Source organism: Hakea prostrata, chromosome 7 (genome assembly GCF_041222555.1).
Source record: "Hakea prostrata isolate BN-2017 chromosome 7, UWA_Hpros_2, whole genome shotgun sequence".
Lineage (NCBI taxonomy): Eukaryota > Viridiplantae > Streptophyta > Magnoliopsida > Proteales > Proteaceae > Hakea > Hakea prostrata.
In genome coordinates, this window is record NC_142606.1 from 4,966,258 (window position 1) to 4,993,581 (window position 27,324).

At 39.7% G+C, this 27,324-nt stretch overlaps 3 protein-coding genes across 7 annotated transcripts; 1 reads left to right on the plus strand and 2 right to left on the minus strand.

Annotated features, from left to right (window-relative positions):
• Positions 1–2,378: 2,378 nt before the first annotated feature.
• Positions 2,379–5,913, plus strand: LOC149009210 (Mitochondrial transcription termination factor family protein). Of its 5 annotated transcripts, none has more exons than XM_089161070.1 (3): positions 2,379–4,662; positions 4,765–4,876; positions 4,954–5,913. In XM_089161070.1, exon 1 carries the CDS (start codon positions 2,555–2,557, stop codon positions 3,815–3,817), a length of 1,263 nt encoding a protein of 420 aa, XP_089017196.1. In that variant the 5' UTR covers positions 2,379–2,554; the 3' UTR covers positions 3,818–4,662; positions 4,765–4,876; positions 4,954–5,913. The 5 variants fall into 5 exon arrangements, with proteins under 5 accessions (XP_089017196.1, XP_089017195.1, XP_089017197.1 ...); XM_089161069.1 differs by having other exon boundaries at positions 2,379–3,894; positions 4,581–4,876; XM_089161071.1 differs by having other exon boundaries at positions 2,379–3,894; positions 4,762–4,876.
• A 69-nt stretch (positions 5,914–5,982) lies between these two features.
• On the minus strand, positions 5,983–14,827 carry LOC149009211 (putative inactive receptor kinase At5g10020). The gene is made up of 3 exons (XM_089161067.1): positions 13,400–14,827; positions 10,210–11,865; positions 5,983–6,932 (listed from the first exon to the last, which is right to left on the minus strand). The coding sequence occupies exons 1-3, from the start codon at positions 14,316–14,318 to the stop codon at positions 6,355–6,357; spliced, it is 3,153 nt and encodes a 1,050-aa protein (XP_089017193.1). The 5' UTR covers positions 14,319–14,827; the 3' UTR covers positions 5,983–6,354.
• Positions 14,828–16,254: 1,427 nt separating this feature from the next.
• LOC149009212 (somatic embryogenesis receptor kinase 2-like) lies at positions 16,255–27,324 on the minus strand. The gene is made up of 11 exons (XM_089162152.1): positions 26,747–27,324; positions 24,825–24,957; positions 24,631–24,702; positions 23,229–23,372; positions 21,511–21,582; positions 21,330–21,401; positions 21,138–21,250; positions 19,576–19,704; positions 19,154–19,495; positions 18,638–19,032; positions 16,255–17,650 (listed from the first exon to the last, which is right to left on the minus strand). The coding sequence occupies exons 1-11, from the start codon at positions 26,838–26,840 to the stop codon at positions 17,342–17,344; spliced, it is 1,875 nt and encodes a 624-aa protein (XP_089018278.1). The 5' UTR covers positions 26,841–27,324; the 3' UTR covers positions 16,255–17,341.

Genomic DNA, 27,324 nt, shown 5'->3' on the forward strand with positions numbered 1-27,324 from the left:
TGAGGAAGTGCAACTTGAAGATCATTGGTTGGGCTTGGGCGTGAGGAAGAAGTTATTCTGATTAAGTGGTCAGTGTTTATTGTGGTGTATTTTTCTGTGTGAACAGAGATCCGGCTCACTCAGGTCACTCCACATCCACGCCACGTCACGCCATCCCTTTGTGATGATCATAAACTTTCGTAATTTTAGACAGGAGAATGCAAGGTAATTAATGGCGTTAATTTGTAGTCTATGTTCATACATAGATGTTGTAATGTAATGAAAGAGATCCATTAGAAAATCCAATTAAAGTGATTTAATTTATTCTTCAAAAATTAAAGATGCATGGGTCCTTCTAGATGGTGTTAATTTGTAGTGACAGTTTCTATATGTCCAAAAGGAGATGAAAGTCTCTTTACATTTTATGAAATGGTTGTTTTTTTTTCTTTCTTTTTAACAATATATATATAAAAAAAATTTGGGTAGAGTTGGAATATTTATTTATTTTCCTCTTGATCATGGTCTAAATTATTTAATTGAAAATTATTATAATACTAACAAATTAAAAATAAATAATAGTACCTGATCTCCTAGATGTGCATAACTTCCCATTCTCAATATTGAGAGAGGCCAAATAGTGATATTTCACATGTGAAAAAAAAAAAAAAAAAAAACTGAAAAATAAGAAAATTAATATAAAATGTGAAAAATTAAAAGAATTATAAAATAATTTAAAAATCCAGGGAGCCATGCCCCCGGCCCTTTAGTGGGTCTCCCCTGGGTGCATCTGTTTGGTGTACCTCCAATGCCTACCATGGAATTTAGTTGAATCTCAAATATCTCAAAATACCATGTGCAATCTCAATTTTAGTAATACAAAACCGATTTTCATTAAAATGAGTCAATCATGTCTTGAGCATTTGGGGCTGATAGAATTCACGTGGCATGCTCTGACGGTGAGAGCACAAACACCACCATGTCTGAACACACCAAGAAATATCCTAAACGGAGAGACTGGAATCACCTCTCCGTTAAGGAAGCAATTTGTTCTCCCCCAAGACCTTTTGACATCCAAAACAGGTGGAGTTTAAAAATAAAAAATTGTGTAAAAGTTTTTAGGCGTGGCCATAGTGTATATATGTATGTATGTATGTATATATGTATATGTGTATATGTGTATGTAATTTTCCATTCTCTCATCATAAACTCCTATATATACGTAATGATGAACATATTCCGTCATCTCTCTCAACGAAGAACTACTTGTGAGTGAAAGAGATGTCTCAGAGTGTGGTGGATGCGAGTGGTTCCGGCAGTACTGATCATCATGAAGCGAACAATGGAGGCAACCTGCAGAGGCCCGCGCCGGCAGCTCGGATTTCATATTATGACCAGCGGGGCCAGAGGACTGCTGCTGCTGCTGGTGGCGGTGGTGGCGGCGGCGGCGGCGGAGGTGGTGGTGGTGGTGGTGGTTCTGTGCAACCCAAGAGAGGAGATGTTAAGAAGAACATTGTGGCTGTCATTGGAAAAGCTGTAACATCTTCCTGTTGTACCCATCCTACCCATCCTGTGTAACGTGCATGCATGAACCTCTCTTTCTCTTCTTCTTCTTCTTCTTCGTTTTCCATCTCTCTCTCTTTGTTGTTAAGGTTTAGGGTGTGTCGTGTGTGTGTATATCATAATTGAATATGTGTGTGGGTTGTTTGATTCTCAACTATGTATATTTATTTTGCAAGTGTTGTGGTTGTATTCAAGTTATGACTTGTTTGAAGATACACAGAGAGTCTATATATGTTCTCTTTCTTTGAAATCTAAGGTTATTTTTCAGGATTAATTTGATGAGGGATTAAAGATTCCTGCTGGACTTTGCAGAATTACTACTGCTGTAGCTAGATTTGTAGATGGTCTGAGTTATAGATCAAACCCAATAAGTTCTAGCTTAATTAATTCACTAGGTAAGCTCATAATCATGTCATTCATGCGAGCATTGGAGACTAATTTTGCTTTAATAGATAAAATTTCCTACAGTTCTTCTATATATGTTGTGGAACGGATTCGGGTTTACCGATGGATCCAAACTGGGGGTTGGCTGGCCATGTTGAAGATTTACGTTTACGTCTCATTTCATGGATCTATCTATCCATCTATCTGGGGCTCTGCTCGATTGGTTGATTACCAGCCATTACCGGAATCCGGTAGGGTTTCACGGCGATTCATAGTGTTCTTGTCGGACGGTGGGTTACCGATAGGCTAGAAAACAGATCAGAACGATTTTAGAATTGAAAAGTTCCAATTTACCCCTCACTCTGCGCACGGAAACCACGCGCTGTATTTGTATTTGTATTTGTATTTGTTGGCCCCAATTATTTTGTTAAAATAATGAGCGACCTTTCTCTCTTGTGTCGTCAGTGGTGGAGCATGATCCAGTTCTTCCTTTGTGCATTTCGAGTTTCGATTACCCTAGTCGCAAACCCTAACGTGTTTCTTTCTGATTTAATCCATTCTATATCTTCAGATCTTTTACTCAAAAAGTTTAACTACTTGCTATGATACTCGAAGGTTGATCTTTCCTGAAATGGTTATTTCAGGTTTAGCGTTAGGGCTTCGGCTTTTGAGTAGACGATTCGAGGTCGACAGATTATCTGGAACGCGATTCCGAATGCAAATTATTCTTCCCGTCTCCGACCTCTCGAGTTCGAGTTTCTATCGCGTCCCTCCCGTAACTACCAATTTATCGTTATTTTCTTATTTTTCTTCAGTCGCTCCTCCCGCCAAACTCTCGGATTCAAAGCCGTTCATCGTCGATTACCTGGTCGAAACCTTCGGATTGTCTGAAACTCGAGCACTTTCAGCTTCTAAGTGCAGATTGGGAACGAAAGACTCCAAAAAGCCCCAATCGGTTATTCTCTTCCTCAGGCAGTTGGGATTCTCGGAAGTTCATGTTCGAAATGCTGTTCGGGTATCCCCACAAATCCTGTTTGCAGACATCGAGAAGACCCTTAAACCTAAGCTACAGCTATTCCAAGACGTAGGTTTCACTGGGTCTGATCTAGGTCGATTCATTTCTAAGAACGCCGATGTCTTAAACATTAGCTTGAATAGAAGATTGGTTCCCTGTATGACGATTCTGAAGAATTTATTATCTCTTAATGATGATCACAAACGCTTGAGACTGGTTGTGACGCGATGCAAATGGGTCCTGTCGAAAGAACCAGGAGCGAGGCTATTGCCTAACATTTCCGTGTTGAAGAGCCATGGGATTGTTGGGTCTCAACTCTCAATGCTTCTAGTTAGGCAACCGGCATTGTTTCTCATGAGGGAATCTGTGCTTATGGACCGAATTTCAAGGGTTTTGGAGATGGGTTTCTCCGTTGATTCAAGGATGTTCGCTTACGCACTCCAGACTTTTGGTTGCATGAATCGCGATACTTTTAAGAGGAAAATCGAGTTTTTACAGGGATTCGGTTTTACACAGGAGGAGTGCTTGACGATGTTTAAAAAGACGCCATTTCTGTCCAGATCTTCCGAGGAGAAGTTGAAGTTAGGAATCGAATTCTTCACGAATGTTTTGGGGTTTGAGAAGACAGTTTTGGTTCGTCGATCGTCGTGTCTATGTTATAGCTTAGAGAAGAGAACGATCCCTCGGTACAGGGTCATTGAGATTTTGAACTCAAAGAAGTTACTGAGGAAGAAACCAAGTTTTCTTACGTTTCTGGACATGCCTGAGGCGGAGTTCGTGGATAAGTTCGTATCGAGATTCAACGATGATGTAGAAGAGTTGTTGATGGCTTACAAGGGTGATATGTTGGACTCCTCTGAAGAATGCGAATCTGCATAGTTTACTCCTCAGTGAAAGATTTATGGATTGAGACTTGGAGCTTCCGATGGTGTCCAGACTGCTTAGTGGGGTCTAAGGTAGATTTTTCTTGCATGCATTATTATTCTCAATTTCTGTCAGCAAGCAATTAGATGGAGATTTATTTTAGAAGTGAAATTCATATAACACCCTACCATGTGGCTTGCTTAGCTACATATTTTGAGGGGCATATGGCAAATCAAACCAATTCAGATCATTTATGAAAATTCTAGGTTTGATCTGATAACCCTAGGTTAAAGGTCAAGTGTCATATTGAAGAGCTGAAATAGAGTAAACTCCAAATGTTGTCAGGCTAGTTTATGTTAGAGGGCTCTGTTTCTTACATTATATTTGGTCACTGTGCTTTCCTTGTTTCTTACTGGAACCAGTATGATTGCTGAGTAGTTCCAGTAATAAATTTTAAGTAAAGACCACATGTTGAAGTATCAATTGGCTGAAATTCAGAAGGTACTTTATCCAGTGGGTAAAAGTTTGGAAGGATGTTGCTGGTACCAATATCTTTTATTGCTAAAGATTAACAAATGTCCGGCTCACTGCTGCTTGGGACTGGAGCACAGATATAACGATAAAATGCTTTGGCTACTGAGTTAGATTTAAGTGATTCTTCCTCTTAATGTCTTATATTACCCAAGTGTTTAGGGAGTGTACCCTAGATATGAAAGAAGCCATTTCCAGCATCTGTTCTGCTGCATTATGACGTGCTGACTTGCCAGAATTGCAGCAGGTAGAAGTGTTATTTGCTTTCAAAATGGAAAGCAATTGATTGTGCAGCTACGGAATTCATGCGAGACTGATATAATAGGCAGGTCTAATTTGTTATAGTTAGTGTAACTCATTTGTAAGGACTGCTTAGCTGTTTTTGGTGCCTTGGTTTTACTGATGAGGTAATGTTTTATGTATTATAGCAGCTAATTGAGCAGCTATCCCTCCATGCCCGTCCTCCTGATAACTGAAATTGCTGAGGATGAGATTGGGATCGATCTGGTTCCGTGACTCTTTAAAATGCAAGAACATTAGCTGGTAACTAGTGTATGCTCTTTCACTGTTTTTGCAGTGAAGATTCTCCTCTTGGCTGATCATCTACTCTTCCTTGACAGAATTGCGCTACCCAGTTTTTGTGGGTGGAGCTAAACTGCCTCTCCCGAAAAACAGACATGATGAATCGTGGAACTCTTCCCCTGCTCAAGTTCCTGATGAACATTGTGATCCTGAGAGTGGTGGCTTCGATCCATTGGATCTTCCTGAAGTTCCTAAAGTATCATTACAACCAAGTTCTGCTGTATTAATTTCTGAAATAGTTCCACTGTCATTTCAGTCCACACGAGATTCTGAGATTGATTGTGTGAATTAAGAGGTACTCTGAAGCCAATGAAAATGACTTGAAGGGAAGTTGCACTGGAACTTTTGGCTGCATTCCCATATGAAAGACTTACTATTGCAGCATCTATGACAGAAAACTGCTCCATACATTGCTCCTTCATCATTCTGTGCACGAGAGGACAAGGTAGTGCCTTCTTTGTCAAGCACCAAAAGTGAGGCTTACAAGCAAGCGAAATTCCAAAATCCAAATGTGAGGCTGGCTGGTGTGAACTTGCACCATGTCCTGCTGCAGCTCAGGCTGCTGCGCGCCGAACATGCAGCAGCTGCAGTTCATTCGGCCGCTAGTCTTGCAGAGGTCAGATTCACTGAGTTAATGAAGAAAAGCAATGAGCAGGACAGAGAAGTCACCGTACAGTACAGACAGTTAAACATTTACTAGTGTTTAACAGTTAGTTATGATGTTAACAGCCTCTGCTCAAATCTGGTTTTTTTTCTCTTTCTTGTGGATGCCAGGCATGTTCTTCTGTATGTAATGTAGCAATAAGACCTATAAGCATGTTTAAGTAAGAAAATCCGAATTAATTTTCCTTGCACGAAAACCCCCGACTTTCGAATGTGAAGTAAATTTTTGGACTTGTGGTAGCAATGTAGCATACGATTAAACCTAGACTCTGAAGCACCACGGATCATTGTAATTCTTAGATGTTCAGGACATGGCATTCACGCTTTATGACTAAGCCTTTTTGGGTGAAGACCCCTGGCGACTTCAAGAATGAGTTCTCAGCGTGGCTATACAGTGGCATTTCATTGTCTATCATTCTCCTCACAGAAAGAAAGAAATTTCATGGTCAGCATCCACTCCTGCAAGTATCTCCAAGAAATATTCTGGAAAGGGGAATAAAATTTACAACCCTTAACATTCTCACGAAACCCTCAATGCTGACACATAAAATAAAAAAAAAAATAAAAAGAGGGTAATTCAAGCTCTCAAATAAATCAATCAATCAATTGATCAACCATTCCTTTACATCAAAGAGGTTAAAAAATTTCTACCGCCAACACAAGAGGTTAAAAAATTGAAGATTAGCCCAGATCATAAGGCCTGGGACCCAATCAACGAAAGGGGAAAAATGGAAAACAATGAAGTCGAAAAACCTATTCCAAGAAACATGTACATTTCAAACAGATACAGAACACAGATCCTCAAAAACTTGTCTGATGTTAGGCCTCTCATTTACAGGAAGAATACACCTCAATGATATGTCAAGCAATTCATCCATTGCCTTAGTCAGCTCTTCCCCACTAGCAATGTCCCTGTCAAAGCACTCCAATCCTCGTCCTTCATGAGCACAAAGTCGAACCCAATCTGTAAGATCGACTGCACCTGTCTGGCCAGAAATAATGTCACCAGCACTCCTTTTGGTTAACATTTCCATTAGTATCACTCCAAATGCATACACATCAGCCTTAAATGATGGTAATGGTTTGGCTGCAGTTGCAACCTCAGGAGCCCGGTACCCAAGTGCTCCCAAATTTAAGATCTGCTCTGCAGTGCCAGTGGGCGTCATGAGCCGATGCAGGCCATAATCTGTGAGGCGAGCAGTCAAATCATGGTCCATTATAAGCACATTAGTCGGCTTTAGGTTGCCATGAGGTAGGCCTTTGTCATGGAGGTAAGACAGACAACGAGCTATGTCAACAGCAATTTTTAGCCTTTGACTAAACGACAACGGGGAGTACCTTCGAGGAGTGGTCTCTACAAGAAGAACATGCTAATCAGGGAATTCTCCAAGAAAATTCAGGATTACTAATAACGTTTCACATACAAACATAATATAGGTAGCAGGTCAGCAGGGTTACTGATTCTGTTGCCTGTGTAACATCAGAAAGAGGTCTATATACGAGTTGGGAATTTCAAACAAGAAACTCACAAACAATACACATAAACACAGGATATAGTAAGCCTGTGTAGTGACTGATGCTGTTACCCTTTCAACTATGAGCTTCAACAAATATACAATAACAAGCATCAAATTTTTGGGGGCGGGGGTAGCAAAGTTCAACCAAACCAACAGAACTGAAATATCACATTTAGATTCTTATTTGCTTCTTCTGCATTCATATATGTTAGGAAAATTAGAATCACAGAATCAAGATGATGGCCTGTTAAATAAAGTAGCCCAAACCTTCAAAAACTAAGCTGAACCATATCTTGAATAACATTCTCCATATGACAAAGGCTAAACCACATAGAAACTAAGCTAAAGTCTTAACCTCTATTTATGCAATTTAAACCATATTTCAAATTTATTGTGGCCCCAAAATACTTGGCAGGGGAAGGATAGCTCCATTTTCATAATGAAAATCTAATCAGACAGTTCAACAAAATGCATTTGGTGTATTCTAGATGCACTTTTTAGAAATTACATCAGAAACTGAAAACCAAATCTGAACTCATCATACGGGTTGTGTCCAAAAGAGGAAGGAAAAAAAAATCACTCAGTGTTTTCACATCTATGATCCCCCGATAACCTGAATCTACAGTATCCATCGATATCCTCTGGAATGATAAAAACTCACACCATATGACAATTTTTAGGGTATAAATTTGTTTATATTTATCGATAAACTAACTTGTTGACCTACAACATGGTCCAGTATCAACATAAGCTCAAGCACCTGGAACAGTGGTGTTTGTGATTGGCAAACTTCCTTTCGAAGACATACCAGGCCAACATAAATTGTGAAATCCCACTCCTGTTCTTTTCCTAGTGCTTTGACCATCATTTTGATCCAAGCGCCAGATGCCACCCCCCCCCCCAACAAAAAAAACACACACCTCAAAAAGACACCTTCCTTTCCGTCTTTTGTTGATCTGCTTACCTAGGTTGATGCACCTATAGCTCATGCTTCAGATAGACTTGCTGCACTTAAGGTTGATGCCTCAGATAGACAGGCTAACAATGAAATCCAGAAGCTTCCTCAGCATTACTCTGTCTATATCTGAGGTAATAATGGTGTGCACACCTCAGAAATAATGGTGTCCACACCAAGAAGATCAATAGAAGATGGCCAATAACACAATTCACAACAAAGGCAACATATAGTCAGGAGAACCCAGAGATAAGCTGATTAATTGTTGGAAAGCCATCCTTGGGTGCCATTGTGATATTTCTTGATAAAGGTCCACACTGTTGGATCTACAAACACTCCTACTCTCCTAGCTCCATTTGGACCATAAGAGGCAAGAATTGATGGTAAAAATATGAGGCTGCTAAGTCCCAAATTCTTCAGGCTCCTCCAGAGATCCAGAGTCCACATAGCAATTCATTCTGTCATGTAATCCACATCTTTTCTCACGACCATGCTGTTATCTATGTTACTGACACTTCAAGACGAGTGAAAAAATGTGCTCCACAAGTTTACACACATAGGTAAAGCAAGAATATTGATTGAGCGTGACACTGCACCAACTTGGATATCCAGGCATTACCAAAGATAAAAAGGCTAGGATGTTTCCCTTTTAGGCAAAAAATTTAACACAAAAGCCAGCATTGAATGTAATCAGATTGGCATAACTGCCCATTTGAAATGCCATACACGAACGATCTAAAACAGTCAATGTGTACAAATATGTGTGTGTGTGTGTGTGTGTGTGTGAGAGAGAGAGAGAGAGAGAGAGAGAGAGACATCCGAAACATGTCTAGGCAGGCTATAGAATTAACGTTCAGACCTTGGTAAGTTTACCCTGCCTATATTATCTAGTTCTTCACTTCATCACTAAGCAGAGTCATAAGCATGATAAGTCAAAAAATTATCCTAGTTCTGAATTAGAATTTGTTAACCCATAAAAAAAATCTCCTATGTGTCCAATCAGTCATCCTGCATCATGTCTTCATTAGTTTTACCACCCATCATCGTTGATTTCATTTTACAATAGAAACAAACTTGTCTTGAACAAAACTACGAAAACCATAACTGTCACTAAGAAATATAACTTAAGCTTCCATTAGCTTCAAAATTTCTTGAATCTTCATCACCCGATTTCAAAATTTCTTGAATCTTGATAACCCTCCTACGTATGAGAACACAATCCCGCACCCACCATTTGCACTCAGTCCTCTGTTGCCCTTTATAACCCTACTTGTGTGTACAATCACTTGATTTAAGAGCTACTCCCTAACACAAGGAGCTGCCCATCTGTGATTATGCCACCACGAAAATTGAGAAGCTTTCGCCTTTTAAGTATGGATATCCACAACCATGTTTCCTGCCAAGATGCTTTGCCATGACAATATGGGCCGAGTCTATTGAGTTGTTTCTAATTGGGGTCCTTTTGGCTTCCTGTGGTTTTGGGGTTTTCCCCTTCTCTTTTTGGGCCTTTCTACCACCTTGGTAAGGCCTTGGTCATTGTATATTCCCACACCCACCACCCACCCCCGGGGGGGGGGGGGGAGAGAGAGAGAGAGAGAGGAAAAAAAACCCTTGGTACCAAATTTGTTCATTAGAAAACAAAAAAGAGTGAAGACAGATTATGTTTAATCCACAATGAGAATAGTTAATAACACATTTTTCTGTGCTAAACTTCCACTTCCAACCTAACTAGTTTCTCGGGTATGATATATGCAAACACTCTTTCTAGTATACTAGGGTCAGTTAAATTTTTCCTGTCCTCTTTTCAAACCTAGCCATGTAATGTACATTACTTTGGAAATCCACAACAAAAGTTTCTCAAGCTTGGTAGTGCATAATTATGTAAGTTCTTTCTCTACCAAGACCTTTTTAAGTACAATATCAAGTCAATAGCCACTTGACACTCTTTTTGAATAGTGTCTACCACATGAATTAGAAGCTTTGAAAGGCTTCAAAGGAACAGAAATATGAATCTAATAAATCCAGGCCACACACACACACACACTTTTAATGAATTTGTGGCTACAATGAGAGATCAGTTTTGAATGAAAGATGACCATTAATAAAGCATTATATTCTCAAAGTGGCAATAATAAAAGATCCATGTTAGAAGCTCTTACCATAAAGATGAAGGGCCAGGCTATCTCCATCGATATAATCTGCTAGAATCAGCCTTTCTTGTTCTCTGGGACCCCAATAATACGCTCTTACAGGAACAATATTTGGATGTCTAATAGATCCAATTTTTTTAGCTTCCTTAGCAAATTCTTTCTTACGTTTGACAAGACCTACTCGCAACCACTTCACAGTCAAAATATGTCCATTATCTAGGGTAGCCTTGTATAAAGTCCCATGGCTGCTTCTACCAAGAACTTCTGCTGGCGCCCGAGACAATTCCTCAGCTGTGAAAACTAATGAATTGTCTAGGAAAAATAGGTCTCCAGCTAATCGATCTGGTGAGTACACATTTAACATCCCTGGTTGCTCAGACGGCTCAATAAAATGGGGTGAGGAAGACATGGGGGATCCAGGGGAAGACTTCCTTCCGGAGGTTGGTGGATGATCTGAAAGGTCAGGTCTTGTAGAATCTGGAGCTGCTTCTGTTCCCTCTGTTAAGCCATGCTCTGCAGTTCCAATTACAAATCCAGACATTGACCTTGAATTTGAAGTTAGCAAATGATCATTTGAAAAACTCAACGAAGTTGGCGGGGGATCCACATTTTTGTGGAAATTGAAAAGAGATGGACGAGTGAATCTTCCCAGCTTAATATCCCTAACCCGAGTTTGGCCACTGGCTCCACTTCTTCCAGGAAACTCTTGCAAGTGTCCTCGATAATATGCCAACAAAACAAAGATAATCATCACCACTGCCCCGACAGAAGCAAGACTAATTGCTATTCTGATACTAGTTTTTGAACTGTGACTTCGCCGACTACCATAGAAACTCTGTGATCCACCATTCTGTCCAGCCAAGCCATCTGGGGAGAGTAATGGATTTCCAGGATGAAATGAACTGGGGGGGAAATGCTTTAAATTTCCAGGAACAGGACCAGAGAGATCGTTGTAGGACACATTGAAAAACTTTAGAACTGATGAAAGCCTGTGAGGAATATCACCCTTGAAATGATTGCTTGATAAGTCAAGGTACTCCAAGCCATTAAGTTTACTAAGTTCATTTGGTATCTGTCCAGATAAGCTGTTGTTTGCAAGGTTTAGCAACTTAAGCCTTCCCATATCACCTATTCCAGAAGGCAAGGTACCAGTTAATGAATTACTGGAGAGATCAAGGGCCTCCATCTTTGAATAAGATGGTAAAAATAATAATTCAGTAGTGTGTGAGCTTTGAAAAGGAATTGATCCCGTGAAAAGATTCCCAGAAAGATTCAGATTTGTCAAGGTCATCGAGGTGAAGAAACTAGATGGAATATGCCCTGTAAATTTATTCAAGCTGAAGTCAACAGTAGAAAGACTAGGACAGGTCCCTAATGCAGGAGGAAGGCCACCTGATAAGGAATTATTTCTAATCTTAATAGACGTTAACCTCTGAAACTGGGAAGTCAGATCCAGAAAGCTGCCTGACAAAGAATTTGAGCTCAAATCAATAACCTCTAGACTGTTTCCCCAATTCTGTACGGTGGATATATCACCAGAGATCATGTTTTTGCTCAGATCCAAAACTATACAACCTCCTAATGTAGAAGGCAGTGATCCCATTAGCACATTTGATGACAGATTCAAACTCTTCAAAACAGTAGAGTTAATTCCCTGAATGGAACCTGCATGTAGAAATTTTAAACCTTTCAAATACTTCACAATGAGCTAAAATCTACTTAAGAAGAAACATAGAACATGACAACTAAAATGAGACAACAAGAAGAAGAACAAGAAAAAAACATAAGGGTAAACCCAGTAATATCAAGTTACAAAAACAAAAGATTTCACCATTTGTGTACTCCTATGTTCCACAACCTGTAAGAAAAGAAAATAAGCAGGATGAAGGATGTAAGAGTCTGGACTCTTATGGCAGACAATAACTCTTTTTGTTGGCTTTGGGGGGGATTGGGGGGGGGGGGGGGGGTGTCAATTCTGAGGGCTCAATAACTTTTCTTTTTCTTTTTTCCTTTACAACAAGCCTTATCCCAACTAAATGGGTTGGCTACATGGATCGTTGCCCTCCAATAAGCTCTGTTTGATTCCATACTAGATACAAGGCATAAGTCATGCATATCCACCTCTCCTAAGGTTATTTTAGGTTTGCTCCTAGCTCTTCTAGTTCATTTGATCTGGATTACACCACTTCTTAGTACAGGGGCATTTAAAGGCCTCCATTAGACATGGTCATGCCACTTGAATCGACTTTCTCATAGCTGATCACTTCTTGGAGCTACTCTTGTACCAGCTCTAATATGATAATTCCTTACCTTATCCTTCCTAGTTTTGCCACTCATCCATCTTAGCATCCTCATTTCTGTGACACTGAGTTTATCTATCTGATATTGAGCACAGAATATTCATCAATATCCATGAGAACCAAAATACTTTTATATTTCCCCACCATTATAAAATAACAGGAAGCTTAAATTCAATTAAGAAACTAATCTTCTTTTTCTTTCACAACTGCAACTGACCACGTAATCTACATGTTCCTCCCTGTCCTCCTGCTTTATAAGAAATCATACAACTTCCTCCACCTACTCAATAAAAAATAAATTTGCCAGAATGAGATTACTGCACTATCAATCTACTAAGTTTCATATCTCCGAAGCCATTGTCTATGGATGCTTCAATGGTCCAACCTTGGGTGTGAAATGAGCATCTCATGTTTTAGGAAATATATTGTCAATTGAGTATAAGTTCCGGAGCTGAGTAGTTTTGATCTGTTGGTGACAGTGAATGGAATTAAACTGAAGAATCTTTCCAGAGAAGAAAAAAAGATTCATAACAGAACTACACACACATAAGTTTGTCTTGGCTGGGATAGAGACCTTCCAGCTTATGGAAATCACACGTTGAAAAGTTTAATGGCCATCTCAGGAGAAAGGTCTGATCCTCGTGAGTTTAGTACCATTAATGGAATAAAAGATTCTAAACGGTATGCATCACCTAAGCACGAATATTTATAGTAAACTCGGTTTTAATTCTTCCAGCTTGTGAAGATTATGGCGGGAAGTGTCCCTTCGATTGAATAAATTCACATATTCATTCAGGGCACAAAATCTATCGCCCGGAAAACAGGCAAATGAGTGTGCAAAGCACCAAATTATAACAAGAGATTATAGATTTACAAATTTTGAGAAAAATATGGTTCACCTGAAAACCTGTTGCTGCTGAGGTCCAATTCGTCCAGCGGAATAGAGCTTCCCAGTAGCTCTTCAGGTATTGATCCGTCTAGCATATTGTTTCCAAGCCGTAAAATTCGAAGATTAGTTAGCGAGCCAAATGACGGTAGGTGGCCAGTAAGCTGATTGTTACCCAGGTCCAAAACGCCCAAGTTCCTAAACAACTTAATCGAAGCATCCGAAAAGAAATCCCCATTCAATTTATTGTGACTCAGATTCACATGCTGAACCGTATTGGCCAAGCTAGAAATGTTATCCACACTCAAAGAAAAACCCCCACTGAACTCATTAAAGCTCAAATCAACATGTTCAACATTGCGCAGCTCAGACAACAGCAGTCCAATATCACCCCGGAGTTCGTTGGAATGCAAATCCAAGGCCTTCAACTGCTGAAGATTTCTAATTCCAGTCGGGAATTTACCATCAAACTTATTGGAAGAGAGATTGAGATAGTTCAAACCCCAGAGATCGTTAATCCTAGCAGGGATCGGGCCATAGAACTGATTCCCGGACAGATCTAAATGCTGCAAAGAAGACATTCCACCCATCGATGGGACCAGACGACCCTTGAAGAAGTTTCCAGATAGGCTGAGATTCCTCAGCATTTTGAGCCCAGTTAGTGTAGAAAACTTCAAATCTCCAGACAAATTCAGTTCCTCGAGGACAACAGCAGTGACAGAGAGAGTATCATCGTCGCAAACAACACCATACCAGGTCCGAGGGCAACCGTCGGCTCCAAGCGAACTGCGGTCCCAAGAATTAACAACTCGTCCGAGCGGATCATCACGGATCCCTTTCTTAAACTCCAAAAGCGACCGGATTTCATCTTCTGAGCCGAAAACTCCGAAGAACAAGAGAGGAAATATCAGCAGCAGCAAGTGGAGATGCATTTTCTGCCTGAGTCAGACAGGAATCCCTAATCAAAATGGCTCATGGAGACACTTTCCCAAGAACCCTAGAAGCTGATGAAGACAAAAATAGCTTTATTTGGAAGGAGAAGACGAAGAAGACATACGAGGAAGTAGTAGAAGTGACCAGACTATCAGCGTCCAGAGGAGAAGCAGCCTAGCAAAGTGAGAGAGAGAGAGAGAGAAAGAGAAGGAAAAGTAGAAAAGGAAAGACAGGAGAGTAAAGGGTTATATATTGATCTTCTTGGCAAATACGGAAATGGTAACAAGTGATTCGCGAGAGAGAGAGAGAGAGAGAGAGAGAGAGAGAGAGGGTCACAACTCACAACAGTGGAGCCATTGTTTGCGTAGAAGGAATTGTACCCTAGCCTCCTACTACCATTACCAAGAGCATTAGCAACAGATAGAGAGAGAGAGAGAGAGAGAGGAAAGCGAAATTTCCGTTAAAATGGCGGTTTCGTGGGTGGAGGTGGGGGTGGGGGGTGTGAGGGTCAGTGCAGTGACAGTGAGTGTGTGTTTGTTGGTTGGTGGGGATGAGTAACTACAGTCTGTAAAGAGGACTCTGAATCTTCCCCAGCTGACGGCCTACTCACATGCTCCTGCTGCTCCTTTTAACGGCTGTAACGCCTCTGTCTTCTCCGCCGTTACTCTCTCTCCTCTCTCCCTCTGGATCCACTTCCTTCTCAACCGGTTACCAAAAAAAAAAAAAAACTTCCTTCTCAACCAAACACATAGTAATGTTTTCTTGGTATCTTGTTTCAGTACAAATGCACATAGCCATCATGCCAAACACTTTGGTCCATTCGATCGAAAGTCTCGGACCCACTGAAATCTCGACCAAGATTTTGGATCTAAACGGACCGAAATCTCACTTAACAGGCATAGGCATGACTAAACAATTTCAACTGGTAAAACCAACGCTTCTTAGCGTAAAAAGATCATAAATTTGATTCTATGATGATATCTTATGTGATACTTCTGTCCCATTATATAAAAATCAATACTCCAAAAAAACATATGCACTCACCCTAGGTTTGCTGGCCGAGTGGGATCATATCAACATCATCTTCTGTCAGATATTTTACCTTTCAAGGTTTACGAATAATTTAATCTATATTCTTTTCATAAATATTCCTTCATCTTTCTAATATTAAGACAAAAGAATCTCTTGTCCTTACGCTAATATTAGGAAGAAAAAAAATCAAATAATTGACCCATAAAATATATTCATCTCCAACTACATCTGGACATTTTTTTTTTGGTAATCTGCCTCCATCTGTACATGTAAACATTCTTTTGCCCCAAAAGAAATAAAATAATATATATATATATTCAAATTTTATAAATAATGCAAGAACCACATGGTCACACATGCAGCTAGATATCAGATAGTCAATATATCTTAGCTTGCCCAAAAAAATTATATTTTGAAGAGAATTTTTAATAACAGGTGAGGCAAAAAAAACCACCTCATCAAATCTACCTTGTGATATTAGTTAACTTACATATTATTTTTAGTCTTTCTACCGATACAAGAGTAGTAATGCCTTGTTTTCTAGAAAATTGAGTCTATAAAAAGTTTCCTTTGATACAGTGGTGAATCCCCCTATTGGATAGATCCATGAGAGGAATTATGAATGATAATGCAATATTATGGATGATACTCCTCTTGTCTTACTGCCTGAGGAATTTTATCAAAGTTCACCATTAATTTTTCTCTAGATGAAGGACATATATCTATCAGTCATATTCAAAAGTTCAGATTCAATTAAAATAAAATAAATATTTTTTTAATCTTACCTCAATCTTTTGAATGTGCCTGATAGACATGGGTTCTTCATCCAAAAAAAATAATCTTTTTTTTGTCAGAAATGGTTCTTGAGAGGGGCTGACCCCTCTCCCTCAGTGAGTGTTATTAAGGCAAGAGAATCTGATATTGGTAACAGGTTGTGATTTGGGTCCTACCAGAGAGAAGCCGCAATCGAGAATCAGATCTGGACCAGCCAATTTTGTTTGAATAATTTAGGAATCCCGAACGCGGTGTCTTATACCTAAATTTGATTATTGACAAAAAAAAGAAAAAAATTTGATTTGAATCTTCAAGAGTTGAGATTCAATCGACCAAGTTTGGCCTTCATGACTCGTCTAAACCCTAATAGAGTTCGTACTCAAAATTGAAAATTACAAGATGAAAGCCACAAAACAACAGCTTGAACAAGAACAGCCTTACAGGGAAAAAGGAGCCGACCAGATCCACGCACAAGGAGCAGTTCAAAGGGGAGCAACAAATGAGAGCATCACCAGTCATCCCATTCTCCTGCTTACGTGAAAACAAATGAAGGCTAATGTCCTGGGCAACCCAAACATGCCCTTTGCAACAGAATAAAGAATAACACACGCATGCCCTAAAGAAAACCTGGATGTTTCTTACCGTGAGCATGAAAATCAAACCAAGACGAGCCAAATACAACTTCCCTTTTCATCTAGCACGCTTTACCAAGGTAAAAACCCCTGTAACACATGGCATTTGGCTTGGAAAAATTGGTTGCTAATGCATGGGAATTGGGGTCCAATAAAAGGCAGCCCTTACATTTGAAAAAAAGCAACACATATACATACAGCGAATGGGATTATATAGGCGGCGAGGTTAGTATCTTACAATTCAGGGAACACAGGAGACTTGAGAATACAGAAACAATCACGGATGCAGAGAATTGACACATGCAGTGGTGCTTCCTTGGGCCAAGTAAAGATGTTCCCTCCGGCACCCTGAAAGGTCAGATATCCATCCGGAACCAACCTTTTAAACATTACATGATCATTAAGAAATGGTTGTAGTAGATGCTACAAACGCCCCCCACTAAGATTCATATGCACAAATATGATTGAATTTTCACCTACTGGATACTCTAAAATAGGCTTAGTAAAAGGAAATGGGGGGCTAGAAAAAAAATATGAAGTGTGGGTAAAGCGATTCCCTTTTTTACCCCAGGAGCCATGACAGATCATCTTGGACCAGATAATTCAACGGCATGAAGGTTTTCGGTAGAGTCGACAATCCAATCATTCCGCGGGGCAAGCTCAACTTCCTGGCGGACCACCTCTACCTTCTGCCACTCTTCCCACCTCTCGGCCAGACCATCACCTTCAAGCATTCTTACAACATCTGACATTTTAGGCCGGTCCATCGGAGAGCTTTGTGTGCAAAGTAAAGCAACCTGGATTAGCTGCTCTACTTCTGCTTCAACATAATCACTTTGCAGATCAGGATCAACCAGCATTTCCAACTTCTTCTCTTTTAGAAGTCCTTTTACCTGATAAATTCGTTAAAACAGTCAGGTGGAGAAAAAATAATAAAGATAATAGTTACAAGCATCAGGTTTATGTTCTGTTGACGCAAAAACTACACACCAGGAGGCAAATGATTATTTAAGCAGGCAATGTAGACTCAACAAAGAATTAACGAAGCAAGCAATCTGTTAACCACCTGGGTTTTTATCTGATTCTTTTTTCTTTATCAATCTCATCCTACTGTTTCTTCCTTTTCACATTACTGTAGAGAAAAAATAAAATAAAAATAACCCCTGTCATCAAGAAGGATGACAACTTGACGATTCTCAAGTTACAAGGAAAATCACTTTAAAACAGCACCTTGTGGGACTAGTCACATATGAGTGCCACAACAAAGAAAACAAGTGGTTGAGCACTTGGGTGGATGAACAACCAAATGTTTATTGGTAACAAATGCATGCATCCCCTAGGTGCACCAAGAAATTATTCAATCTGGATCTAGAGGTAAGGACAGAAAATTTACAGACAACTCTGGATAGGACTTCAATAAACTACTACTGCTAAGCAGGAAAACATCTCAAGCTCATTCTGGCACTGATGACACTTGCACTTAAATAAAGAGATGCTAATTTTACAATCTAAACCAGTCTTTATATAGTCCCCACCCCAACCCATAAGACCTCATAAAGTTTATGAGAGGAAAACAAAAATACATGTCAGAAACAGAAGAGGAAAAAATGTCAACCAGAACGAAGTCGTATAACCCAATCCTAGCATTAAGAAAAGACAAACCCCGAAGATGTATTGTACTTAAATAAAACAGTAAGGAGAAAAATGCAAAACCAACTACTAGACAAAGAATGTAGATGTGCCCGATCAGCAGTAATGACATGATCCTCATTTTCTAGAACTAAGTGATAGAAAACACCTTAATAGATACCATACTTAAATGAAAAAAACAAAAGAAAAATGCAAAATTTATTAGTAGGCAGAAAGGATGTAATATGTACCCAATCCAGCAACATGACATCATCATCATTTGCAAGCCGAGCAAGATCAAATGCCCTTTGTCCAGTTATAAGCTCAAGAAGCATGATCCCATACCCAAAAACATCTGTCTTCTCTGAAGATTTCCCAGTTGAAAGATATTCTGGGGCTATATGTCCAATTGTGCCACGCACAGCAGTAGTTACATGAGTATCTTTATAGTCCATAAGTTTAGCCAACCCAAAATCTCCAACAACAGCCTCAAACTCTTCATCCAACAAAATATTTGCAGCTTTGACATCACGGTGAATAATCTTTGGGTCACAATGATCATGTAAGTAGGAAAGCCCTCTAGCTGATCCCAAAGCAATCCGCTTTCGAGTAGGCCACTCGAGAGGTGGTTCTGAGGGTGGACGATCTACAAGAAGGCATTTAACATAACATGTAAACCAGCCATACAACAGCTTTAAGAGAATACAACGACAGAAAGAACTGGAGAACAAAACATTTAAAACAAATAGAACACTAACATATAATACCTCTCAAACATGATGCAACACTTCCATTGGCCATATAGGGATAAACAAGCAAGCGTTCAGTTGGTGTCATGCAAAAACCTCGGAGACGAAGCAAATTTCGATGCACAGCCATGCTGATCATCTCTACCTCCGTCTGAAACTGCATCTCTCCTCCTGGTGTTCTCTCTTCTTTTAGTCGTTTTACAGCAACCAATGAACCATCTGCTAGGCGTCCTTTGTACACCTTACCAAATCCTCCTCTGCCCAAAATATTTTTGTTGCTAAAGCTATCAGTTGCAACCTGTAGTTCTCGCAGAGAAAACCTTTTCAGCTGGCCCAGATGAACTTCTGGATCCTCTTCCGCTGCATATGAGTGTAAAGAAAGGTTATACAAACATATAAAAGAATGCATTCAATATACTCAGTTTGGTTGAACAACCAACCAGGAACATCGAAAAAATGTTCTTGTGGTTTCCGACGACGCCACCACGCAAACCCAATAGCTGGTGCAGCAAATAATAAGGCAGCACCAGCAGCCACTCCACCAGCAATTGCTCCAGTTGCAGTACTGGCTGCAATAAATTTTTTTCAAAAGTAAAAAAAAAAAGTATGACATATTAGTCCTACAAGGATCTGAATTCACTAGTCCTCACCACCAAGACTTCAATCTCAACAGAAAGAAGACAATTATGGAATGATAAAACAAAATGATGCCTAACACGGTTCGAGATCTTGCAAGACCTCCTCTTTTTTTAACACCTACAGATGAGATCTCATGCGAATCAAGACCATCCCAAAAGAATACAAGATCTGGGCTGACATGTAAGGTAAACTCGAGATCTCATATCTAACAAGCTCTAGATTCAACCCAGTTTTTAAAAACACCACATCCCAATTGAAATCTCAATCCGCCTCGACCTGTCTCGAGCCTTTGCTGGTTTTCGTGTTTTGGCTCGATTTTTTGCTAGAAAGTTGGTCAAATTTCTACCTAGGTTGCATTAACAAGCTATTTGCTCACTTACAGCAAAGATCTACTGATTTTGAAGCCAATCTTGAAGCAAGGTGAGTGCTCTTCCCGATCTTCAGTTTTTTCAAAAACATGTTCTACACTGAAGGAAGTGGTGCAGGTGGAGTAGAGTTGGGGAAGCTGCTTAGTCAACGAATCTACTCTTATACTCACATGGTCCAACTTAAGTACACCAATGTTGTAATGTGAAGTTGTGAACTGCTGAAAATGTTTAATGTATTATTTGACTTTAACCCTTTATGTTTTCATTTATATCAAGTAATGTGTGTATTCATGTTTCATAAGCCTGCTTGTTTACTCCTTCAGCATATTAGTTTCAGAGTTAGGGTTGAGTCAAAATTCATACATACACTTGTTTTCTCACTAATCTAAAGCTACCACTGTGCTTGTAGGCCTAAAATAGGGTTGAGTTGAACTTCATATATACACTTGTTTTCTCACTAATCTAAAGCTACCACTGTGCTTGTAGGCTTAAAATAGGCTAAACACCAAATTCCAGCCCAAACTGAGTCCTAATACCACCAAGGTGGGCCCTCAAGTTGGGTTGAGTTGATTGGGGATTTTTACCAAATCTCGGTTTTCTGAGGGACCGAGATCCCTGTTGAGATCAAGAATAAACCATGATGCCTACCTTTATAGATGCTAAATTGTGTTGCAAAAAAACAAATGATAACTAATAGTTGAAAGTAAGACTTGCCACCTCTTTTCAATAGGATCAAATCCATTTGAACTCCGGGAGCTCAAAGGACACTAAAACTAATAAAATACTAGAACAGCAGGGTGAAGGGGGGAAATATGCAGGAGATATTTTTCCATTGCAAAATCAAAAGCAAGTTCATTTAATGAAAGTGAAAAAAAAAATCAACAAGCTGGCAAGCACTATTTCGGATCCAACAGCAGTGAACTCCAACAGCAGTGAACTCCCACCCACTATGGGTGCATTTATGGATGAAAGGGGGCAGCAGAAAAAGAGACCACCTGCAGACTGGGCAGTGGGTGGTGCGACAAATGGAGGGGGTGGAGAATAGGGAGCATCTCCTCGGCAAGGCTTTCCAGTAACAGGCCCACAAAGATTCAAGTTATTATTAAAACTGCAAAAGTGGAATGAATTGGAGTCAGAATAACTTTTTTGCTAAAAGACTCAAGAACATAGTTTTATAAGGAATGGACCTGATGGGAGTGAACAATGAAAAGGAGCCATTGTCTGGTACACGTCCTGATAGGCGGTTATTAGACAGATCCCTGCAGTTTGCATAATAAAGTATCAGTGCGAGACCCTAGCAACCAAAGACCATACCATAATGGAGAAGATAAGAAAATGGGATGGTCTATGGATGAACTAGATGCTTACAGAACTTGCAGGGCAGTGATATTGGTCAAAGACATTGGAATATCACTAGTCAAGGAGTTGTTGTTGAGCCGGCTATCCTTGCACAAGAATTATGAGTAGAAAAGGTTAAAGACCCAGAATTACAAAACCAGCTCTTCATACGTTTACATAGTTGAGAGTTGCCCTCATAATTGTAACTACCTTACTACCATTCTATGACTGGAGAGGGATCACAAAGTCTTGCTAAAATGAAAATAGCCAAAAGTAAATAGACTATGCATGAAGCACTGCAAGCATCAGAAAAGCCTAAACAACAAGACCCAAGAAGAGTCAAAAGTATATGAAGAGAAGAGAACATTCCAGCCTCCCATTGAAAACATAGATATACCAATACACCATATGAAAAAGAAAACATAGAATGGAAAGAAAAAACTGAAAGAAATCCTTCACACTGGAAGAGAGATGGCCACAGTAAACAAGTCTACCTCAAGGTTGCGGGCAAATCACTTTCACAAAAATCCTTACTAACCACTTTTGAATCTTCTACATTATCCTTGATGGAGATGGTATGAAGCATTACACATTGTAATTAAAATTTGACAATTCTAGGCTGGAAAGTCTGCCTCAAAAAGGCAAACAGCATTTCAATTTGGGTTCACATACATCAAAATGGAAAAATCATCTGATATGCAGAATGACGGAGCTCTGAGGCAGCAGGAGGGGGGGGGGGGAAAGGACCCAAAATTGAGGTGCAGAGTAAGTGAACAAAATCTCAAGAATAGCATCACTGATCGATACTGGAAGAACTAGCACACAGTTTCCCATGATCATCAGGCTTTATGAATATAAAATAAGTTAAAATGAAACCAAATCAAATAATCCTCATCCAAACTAAATGACATCAGGCATACAATCCCTTTTTGCTGTGCAACTCATTTCTCTGCAGGACAGTTTTTATTGCCCCTTGTCCATCTAGCTCATTTAATTTGTACCATATCTCCTCATTAAAGTGCATCTGATGACCCCATTAGTATAGATCAAAAATCAAAAGTTCTCTCAGACATAGCTTCTTCTGCAGAATACACTAGGAAATCAGCAAACAATTATATCCAAGTATATTGGGAACCCAAGGAAAGAAAGCCCAACACTAAACCTATTCCAAGGAATAAAAACCCAATTGGTGCTGGATCTGCATCATTCAAGTTCAAGCTTGCATCAGAGGTTGGTAACAATTGAATTTGTTGAGCAAAAACAAGCACTTCTTTATGCTGGTTGTCACGAAATATCTGGAAGACAGCTCATAAATAGTCCACTTGCTCGTCAAGTGTTCTGTTATACCCCACAAAAATCGATCTAGGTAGAGGGTGGAACAACCATTCATCAGAGTCCAAAATGTTTCTGGGGCAACCACTCAATCCCAAGATAACAAATAAGTTTCTTGTCTTCGGAAGTAAGCGGACGTTCTTCCATAGTTTGCATTAGAATTACTATGCCCTCCATCTTCAATGATCTAAACAACAGACTCCACTATGTTTATGGTCACTCTTTGTTGTTTTACTCAAATAATCAGTTAAATGCATGATGCCATATATCACATCTTGTAACTGTTCCCCAAATGATACAAGTAGCCAACAATCCCAAAAATAAAACTGCAGTTTATTTTTATTCTAACTCAAAAAGAGAGGAATAGCAACAATATACAAATCATTAGCTGAGGAACTAAAATGAAAGAGACATACAGGAACCGCAGCTTTGTCAGCTTCCCCAAGGTGTCAGGAATGGAACCAGAGAAGCTGTTCAAATAAAGATCCAAGCTCACCAAATTTGTAAGATTTCCAAGGTCAGTAGGAACAATTCCACTGATGTTATTACTATAAAGCTCCCTGTCAAAAACAAATTTCAATGACATAAGCATCTTAGAAATTTAGGCTATTAGTATAGCAATTACCATACAATTTCTAAGTCAAAAAGCAGAAGAAAAATAATCTCCATGTTACCAAGCAAATAACAGATTCTGTTAGCTGAACAGAAAAAAATACATTTGTATGAGCTGACTTTGTTAATCTATTGGTACCCCAAGAATTTGTATCTGGATCCTGTTGTATATGATTGTTCCATTAGTTCAGTAGCCTTCTTCATTGTCTTTCAATTGAACTTACTTTAACTTAACTCTTTTTTTGTACATTGATCTGTAATTCAAAATTCCTAATGGTGCATTCTCTATTAAACCTTTTTGTATCCATATGGATTATGAACTAGATCAGATAGATTTTGATCTGTTCTATACAATCAATTTTCTGAATTATTGTTTTGTCTCTTCAACCAATCTAAAAAACAAGTCTGAACAGCAAGGGGAAATATAAAACCAGCACAAAGTTCAGGATACATAGATTATACAACACATGGCTACATGCCACCAGGTGAAATATGTCACCAAGTTGACCTCTCTTACTTCAGAATTAATTAGGTCCACTGTAAATTGAGTTTCAACATTATTAAAAAAATAAATAAATTATTCTCTGTGAAAAAAAAATCAAGTACATATTTGATTGCATCCTTTCCATTGATTGATGCAGAAAGGCTTCCTGGTCTGCAGAGACCAAGTAATATCACCCGCTATGTGCATAATATCTTCTACATTGCAGATGGGATGAAGCTAGAGATGAAGCTGAAATTAAGTACACACCAAGGTCCTTTGCTCAAATGTCAATTTTCCACCTAATGAAGTACTCAAAAGCAACGCATTCAAAAATATGAGACTGCCACATCAACTTTCCTTGCAGCACAACTAAGCATGCAGACCAGGTAAGGTTGAATGAACTGCAGAGAGCAAGGTAATTTTGCATAGTCTGCAGAGAGTCAGAAACCTTTCGCCTTGATTTATTATCTAGCTGAACTGATGATAAATGTTTACTTTGACTAATAAAACCTTTGATCATATTGATACCCATGGAACACTTAACACACATGCGGAAACTGGCAGGTTGCAGAAAGTGGAAAATAAGCATGAGCCTGAAAAAGCCTCAATTTCATTTCAAGCAAAAGAAGAGAAATCTTTGGCAAGGCAAGTTGAACAAGCAATAATCCAATAAACCGGGAAAAAAAATCCAATAAATTTCCCTGCACAGATGCATGACTTACAAGTACTGCAGATTTTTAAGCTGACCAAGTTGTGACACAAGTTGACCAGACAACTGTGCATTCCCTAAATCACTGGGAAGAAAATACATTTGTGAGAATCATTACCAAAGGGTAGTAAAAAACTGGAAAGCATTATTGTCTGCCAAAAAGCACAAAACAAGCACATAACACTAGATAAACGAAGTACAACTTACACTCTGATGACGCTGTTATCATTGTTGCATGTAACATGAAACCATGTGCAAGGATTGACAAGGGTTGGATCCCAACTCTGCAGGACATTATTAGGGTCTTCCAAATTTGTTCGTAGGGCATGCAAAGCATCGCCTGTTTACAATAAATGCAACAGGAATCAGTTTCCATATGGTTATCAGTAGAAAAACCTCATAAACATCCTGAGGACAAAGCTCGGACAGGAAAAAGACAGCAAACACCTGGATCTTCTAAGCTTGATCAGATCTGGACCCTCCTCCACTCTCTCCATTCCCCTCCCCTTCGCAGGGAAACCTTCCTCTAGCTCCCCTCTAGCAAAGGCTCCTTATCCTCAGCCAATGCCTGGAATCTCACTGACACCCCCTTCCCTGAGGTTTTTTGATACAACCTAGTTTGGTTCCAAGGCCATATTTCCGCCAAGCCTTCATTACCTAGAGAGCCTTATCCCAGTGCCTACCCATCAAATCATTTCTCATTGGCCGCTCCATCAAAGCAACCCTTCCCCCTCCTACATCTTATGCGCAGGATTGGAAGACCCCAACCACCTCTTCTTCACTTACCCTTCACCAAGCCCAATTGGTCCCGAGCGCTTGTGTCTATCTCGCCCCAATGCAAGCACCCACAATCTTCCAAAACTGAGCGTTCATGGCTCACCTCATCCTTAGGAAAATTTTCTATTGCAAACGTGGTGGGAAAGCATCTCTTTGGCACATGTTGTAACCCACATTTGGGTGGAGTGGAACTTCCGCAGATGGACCTCAAAATCCACATCTCCAAAGCAGATTTGGAAGACCATCTGTAGGGATGTCCATCTACACTCTCCCTTCTTCTGCCCAAGCCACTAATAGACCCCCCCCCCCAAAAAAAAAAAAAGAAAGAAGGAACAAGCTCATTGCTGTTACCCAGTGCCTAGATACCTCTTTGCTTTTTCCTCATAAGAATTGCTAGTGTAGCAGGTCCCCCCTCCCCTGGGGGGCACTTTTTCATTTTTATTCACCCAAAAAAAAAAAAAAAAAAAACAGTACAGGAAAAACCTACCACTTGGAACAGAAACAAGTCAATAATAGTATGTGGAATCATAAGAAGCAAATGGAATAGTCCTTCAACAGATATGGATAGTTACAAGTACAACTTCCCCTGAGATCAGCTTGTCAAAGACATACATACGCATCAGGGGGAGGGGGAGTAGAAGAGTTACTGTTAAGCCTAATATTGCCAACTCCTAACCCAAGTGGAGAGTTGGAGACTGCCCTGAAACTTATCAGTCTCTCATTTCCATGCCAACACAAAACCAAAGTTTAGCATCCAATTAACAATCTCTCTGTCGCAACCACAAATCCCGACATTTCATTATAGTAGCAGCAAAGCACTCAAGTCAAACTAGTTTTCTACAACGCAACAACATGTGTTGTCCTAACTAAATGCGGTCAGCTACATGGATTCTTGCCTTCCAATCAACTCTGTTTGAGGTCATACTAGATACAAGGCCTAAACTATGCATATCTTTTTATAACACTTCTTTAAGGTTATCTTAAGTCTGCCCCTTGCTCTTCCAATTCCGAAATTTGTGAATTGGCAACCATTTCCAAGAAGAAGACAACAATAAGACAATAGACCAGCAATCAAATACCAAATTGTTAAGTTAACTCCTCATCCAGGTCCCAGGTCATCAAATAAAAATAATTTGGAAAGGAGAGATGAAACTAAAGCTGCACGGCCACACCCATGGCAAAAACAAGTTGTATAAACTTATCCTGTTCCATCTCAGAGCAATCACTACCGTGTCAGTACATAAAAAGATAAAAACACAATTATTTCATGAAATCAAAACCCCCGAAAGTACAGAAAAAGAATGGTCCAATACTTTCAGAACCTTCGTAAAAGGGATAATCTAAGAGCATACCTTCCGTATTGGCGCGGATCTTCGTCAACGGATGAAACACCAGAACCAACCAGAGTAGAATCGAAGTTACAACCTGTCGCTCCATGACTCTCATCCCTGTATAACTCGAAACTCTTCAGCTACTACTCCATCAATCCTCAGATCCACAAAATTTCGAATCAAACAGCATCAGCAAAACCCTAAAGTCCCAAACCCTAGCTCATATTCTAGATAAGAAATCGACAAAATCTCCATCATTTCCCACGCATAAAACGTCGACCGGATCAAAATCAAAAGCCGAAACCATCAGAGAAGAAAGGTGATTCCTAAACAGAAGATTTGCAGCAGATGCTCGACCATTTCAAAGAACTTTAACCCTCTTCCTCTTCTTCTTTTTCTGAATTTTTCTTTTCCACTAATTTTCAACCACCGACCTAGATCGTCTCTCTCTCTAATCTACGCATCTATATGCTTTGAGGAATGGCTTCGATAATTGTTTTGTTGTCTTTCTGGCTTCTGCTGATCTCAACTGAGGTGAGGGCTGGCGACTGGCGTGCAGTCTTTCAGCTGCCCTACCGTGCTGCCCGCTGCCCGCTGCC

What these genes read in the sequence shown, in the direction of transcription:
- LOC149009211 (XM_089161067.1), bottom strand. Translation starts at nt 14,318, where the DNA reads ATGCATCTCCACTTGCTGCTGCTGATATTTCCTCTCTTGTTCTTCGGA. An exon ending in CAGCAGCAACAGGTTTTCAG is followed by an intron (nt 11,866 to 13,399) that starts GTGAACCATATT and finishes TTCTACATGCAG; the next exon opens with GTTCCATTCAGGGAATTAAC. An exon ending in CCTGGCCCTTCATCTTTATG is followed by an intron (nt 6,933 to 10,209) that starts GTAAGAGCTTCT and finishes TTCTTCTTGTAG; the next exon opens with AGACCACTCCTCGAAGGTAC.
- LOC149009210 (XM_089161068.1), top strand. Translation starts at nt 2,555, where the DNA reads ATGGTTATTTCAGGTTTAGCGTTAGGGCTTCGGCTTTTGAGTAGACGA.
- LOC149009212 (XM_089162152.1), bottom strand. Translation starts at nt 26,840, where the DNA reads ATGAGAGTCATGGAGCGACAGGTTGTAACTTCGATTCTACTCTGGTTG. An exon ending in ACCCACTGCCCAGTCTGCAG is followed by an intron (nt 19,705 to 21,137) that starts GTGGTCTCTTTT and finishes AATTTATTGCAG; the next exon opens with CCAGTACTGCAACTGGAGCA. An exon ending in TGTTGCATCATGTTTGAGAG is followed by an intron (nt 19,033 to 19,153) that starts GTATTATATGTT and finishes GCCTTCTTGTAG; the next exon opens with ATCGTCCACCCTCAGAACCA.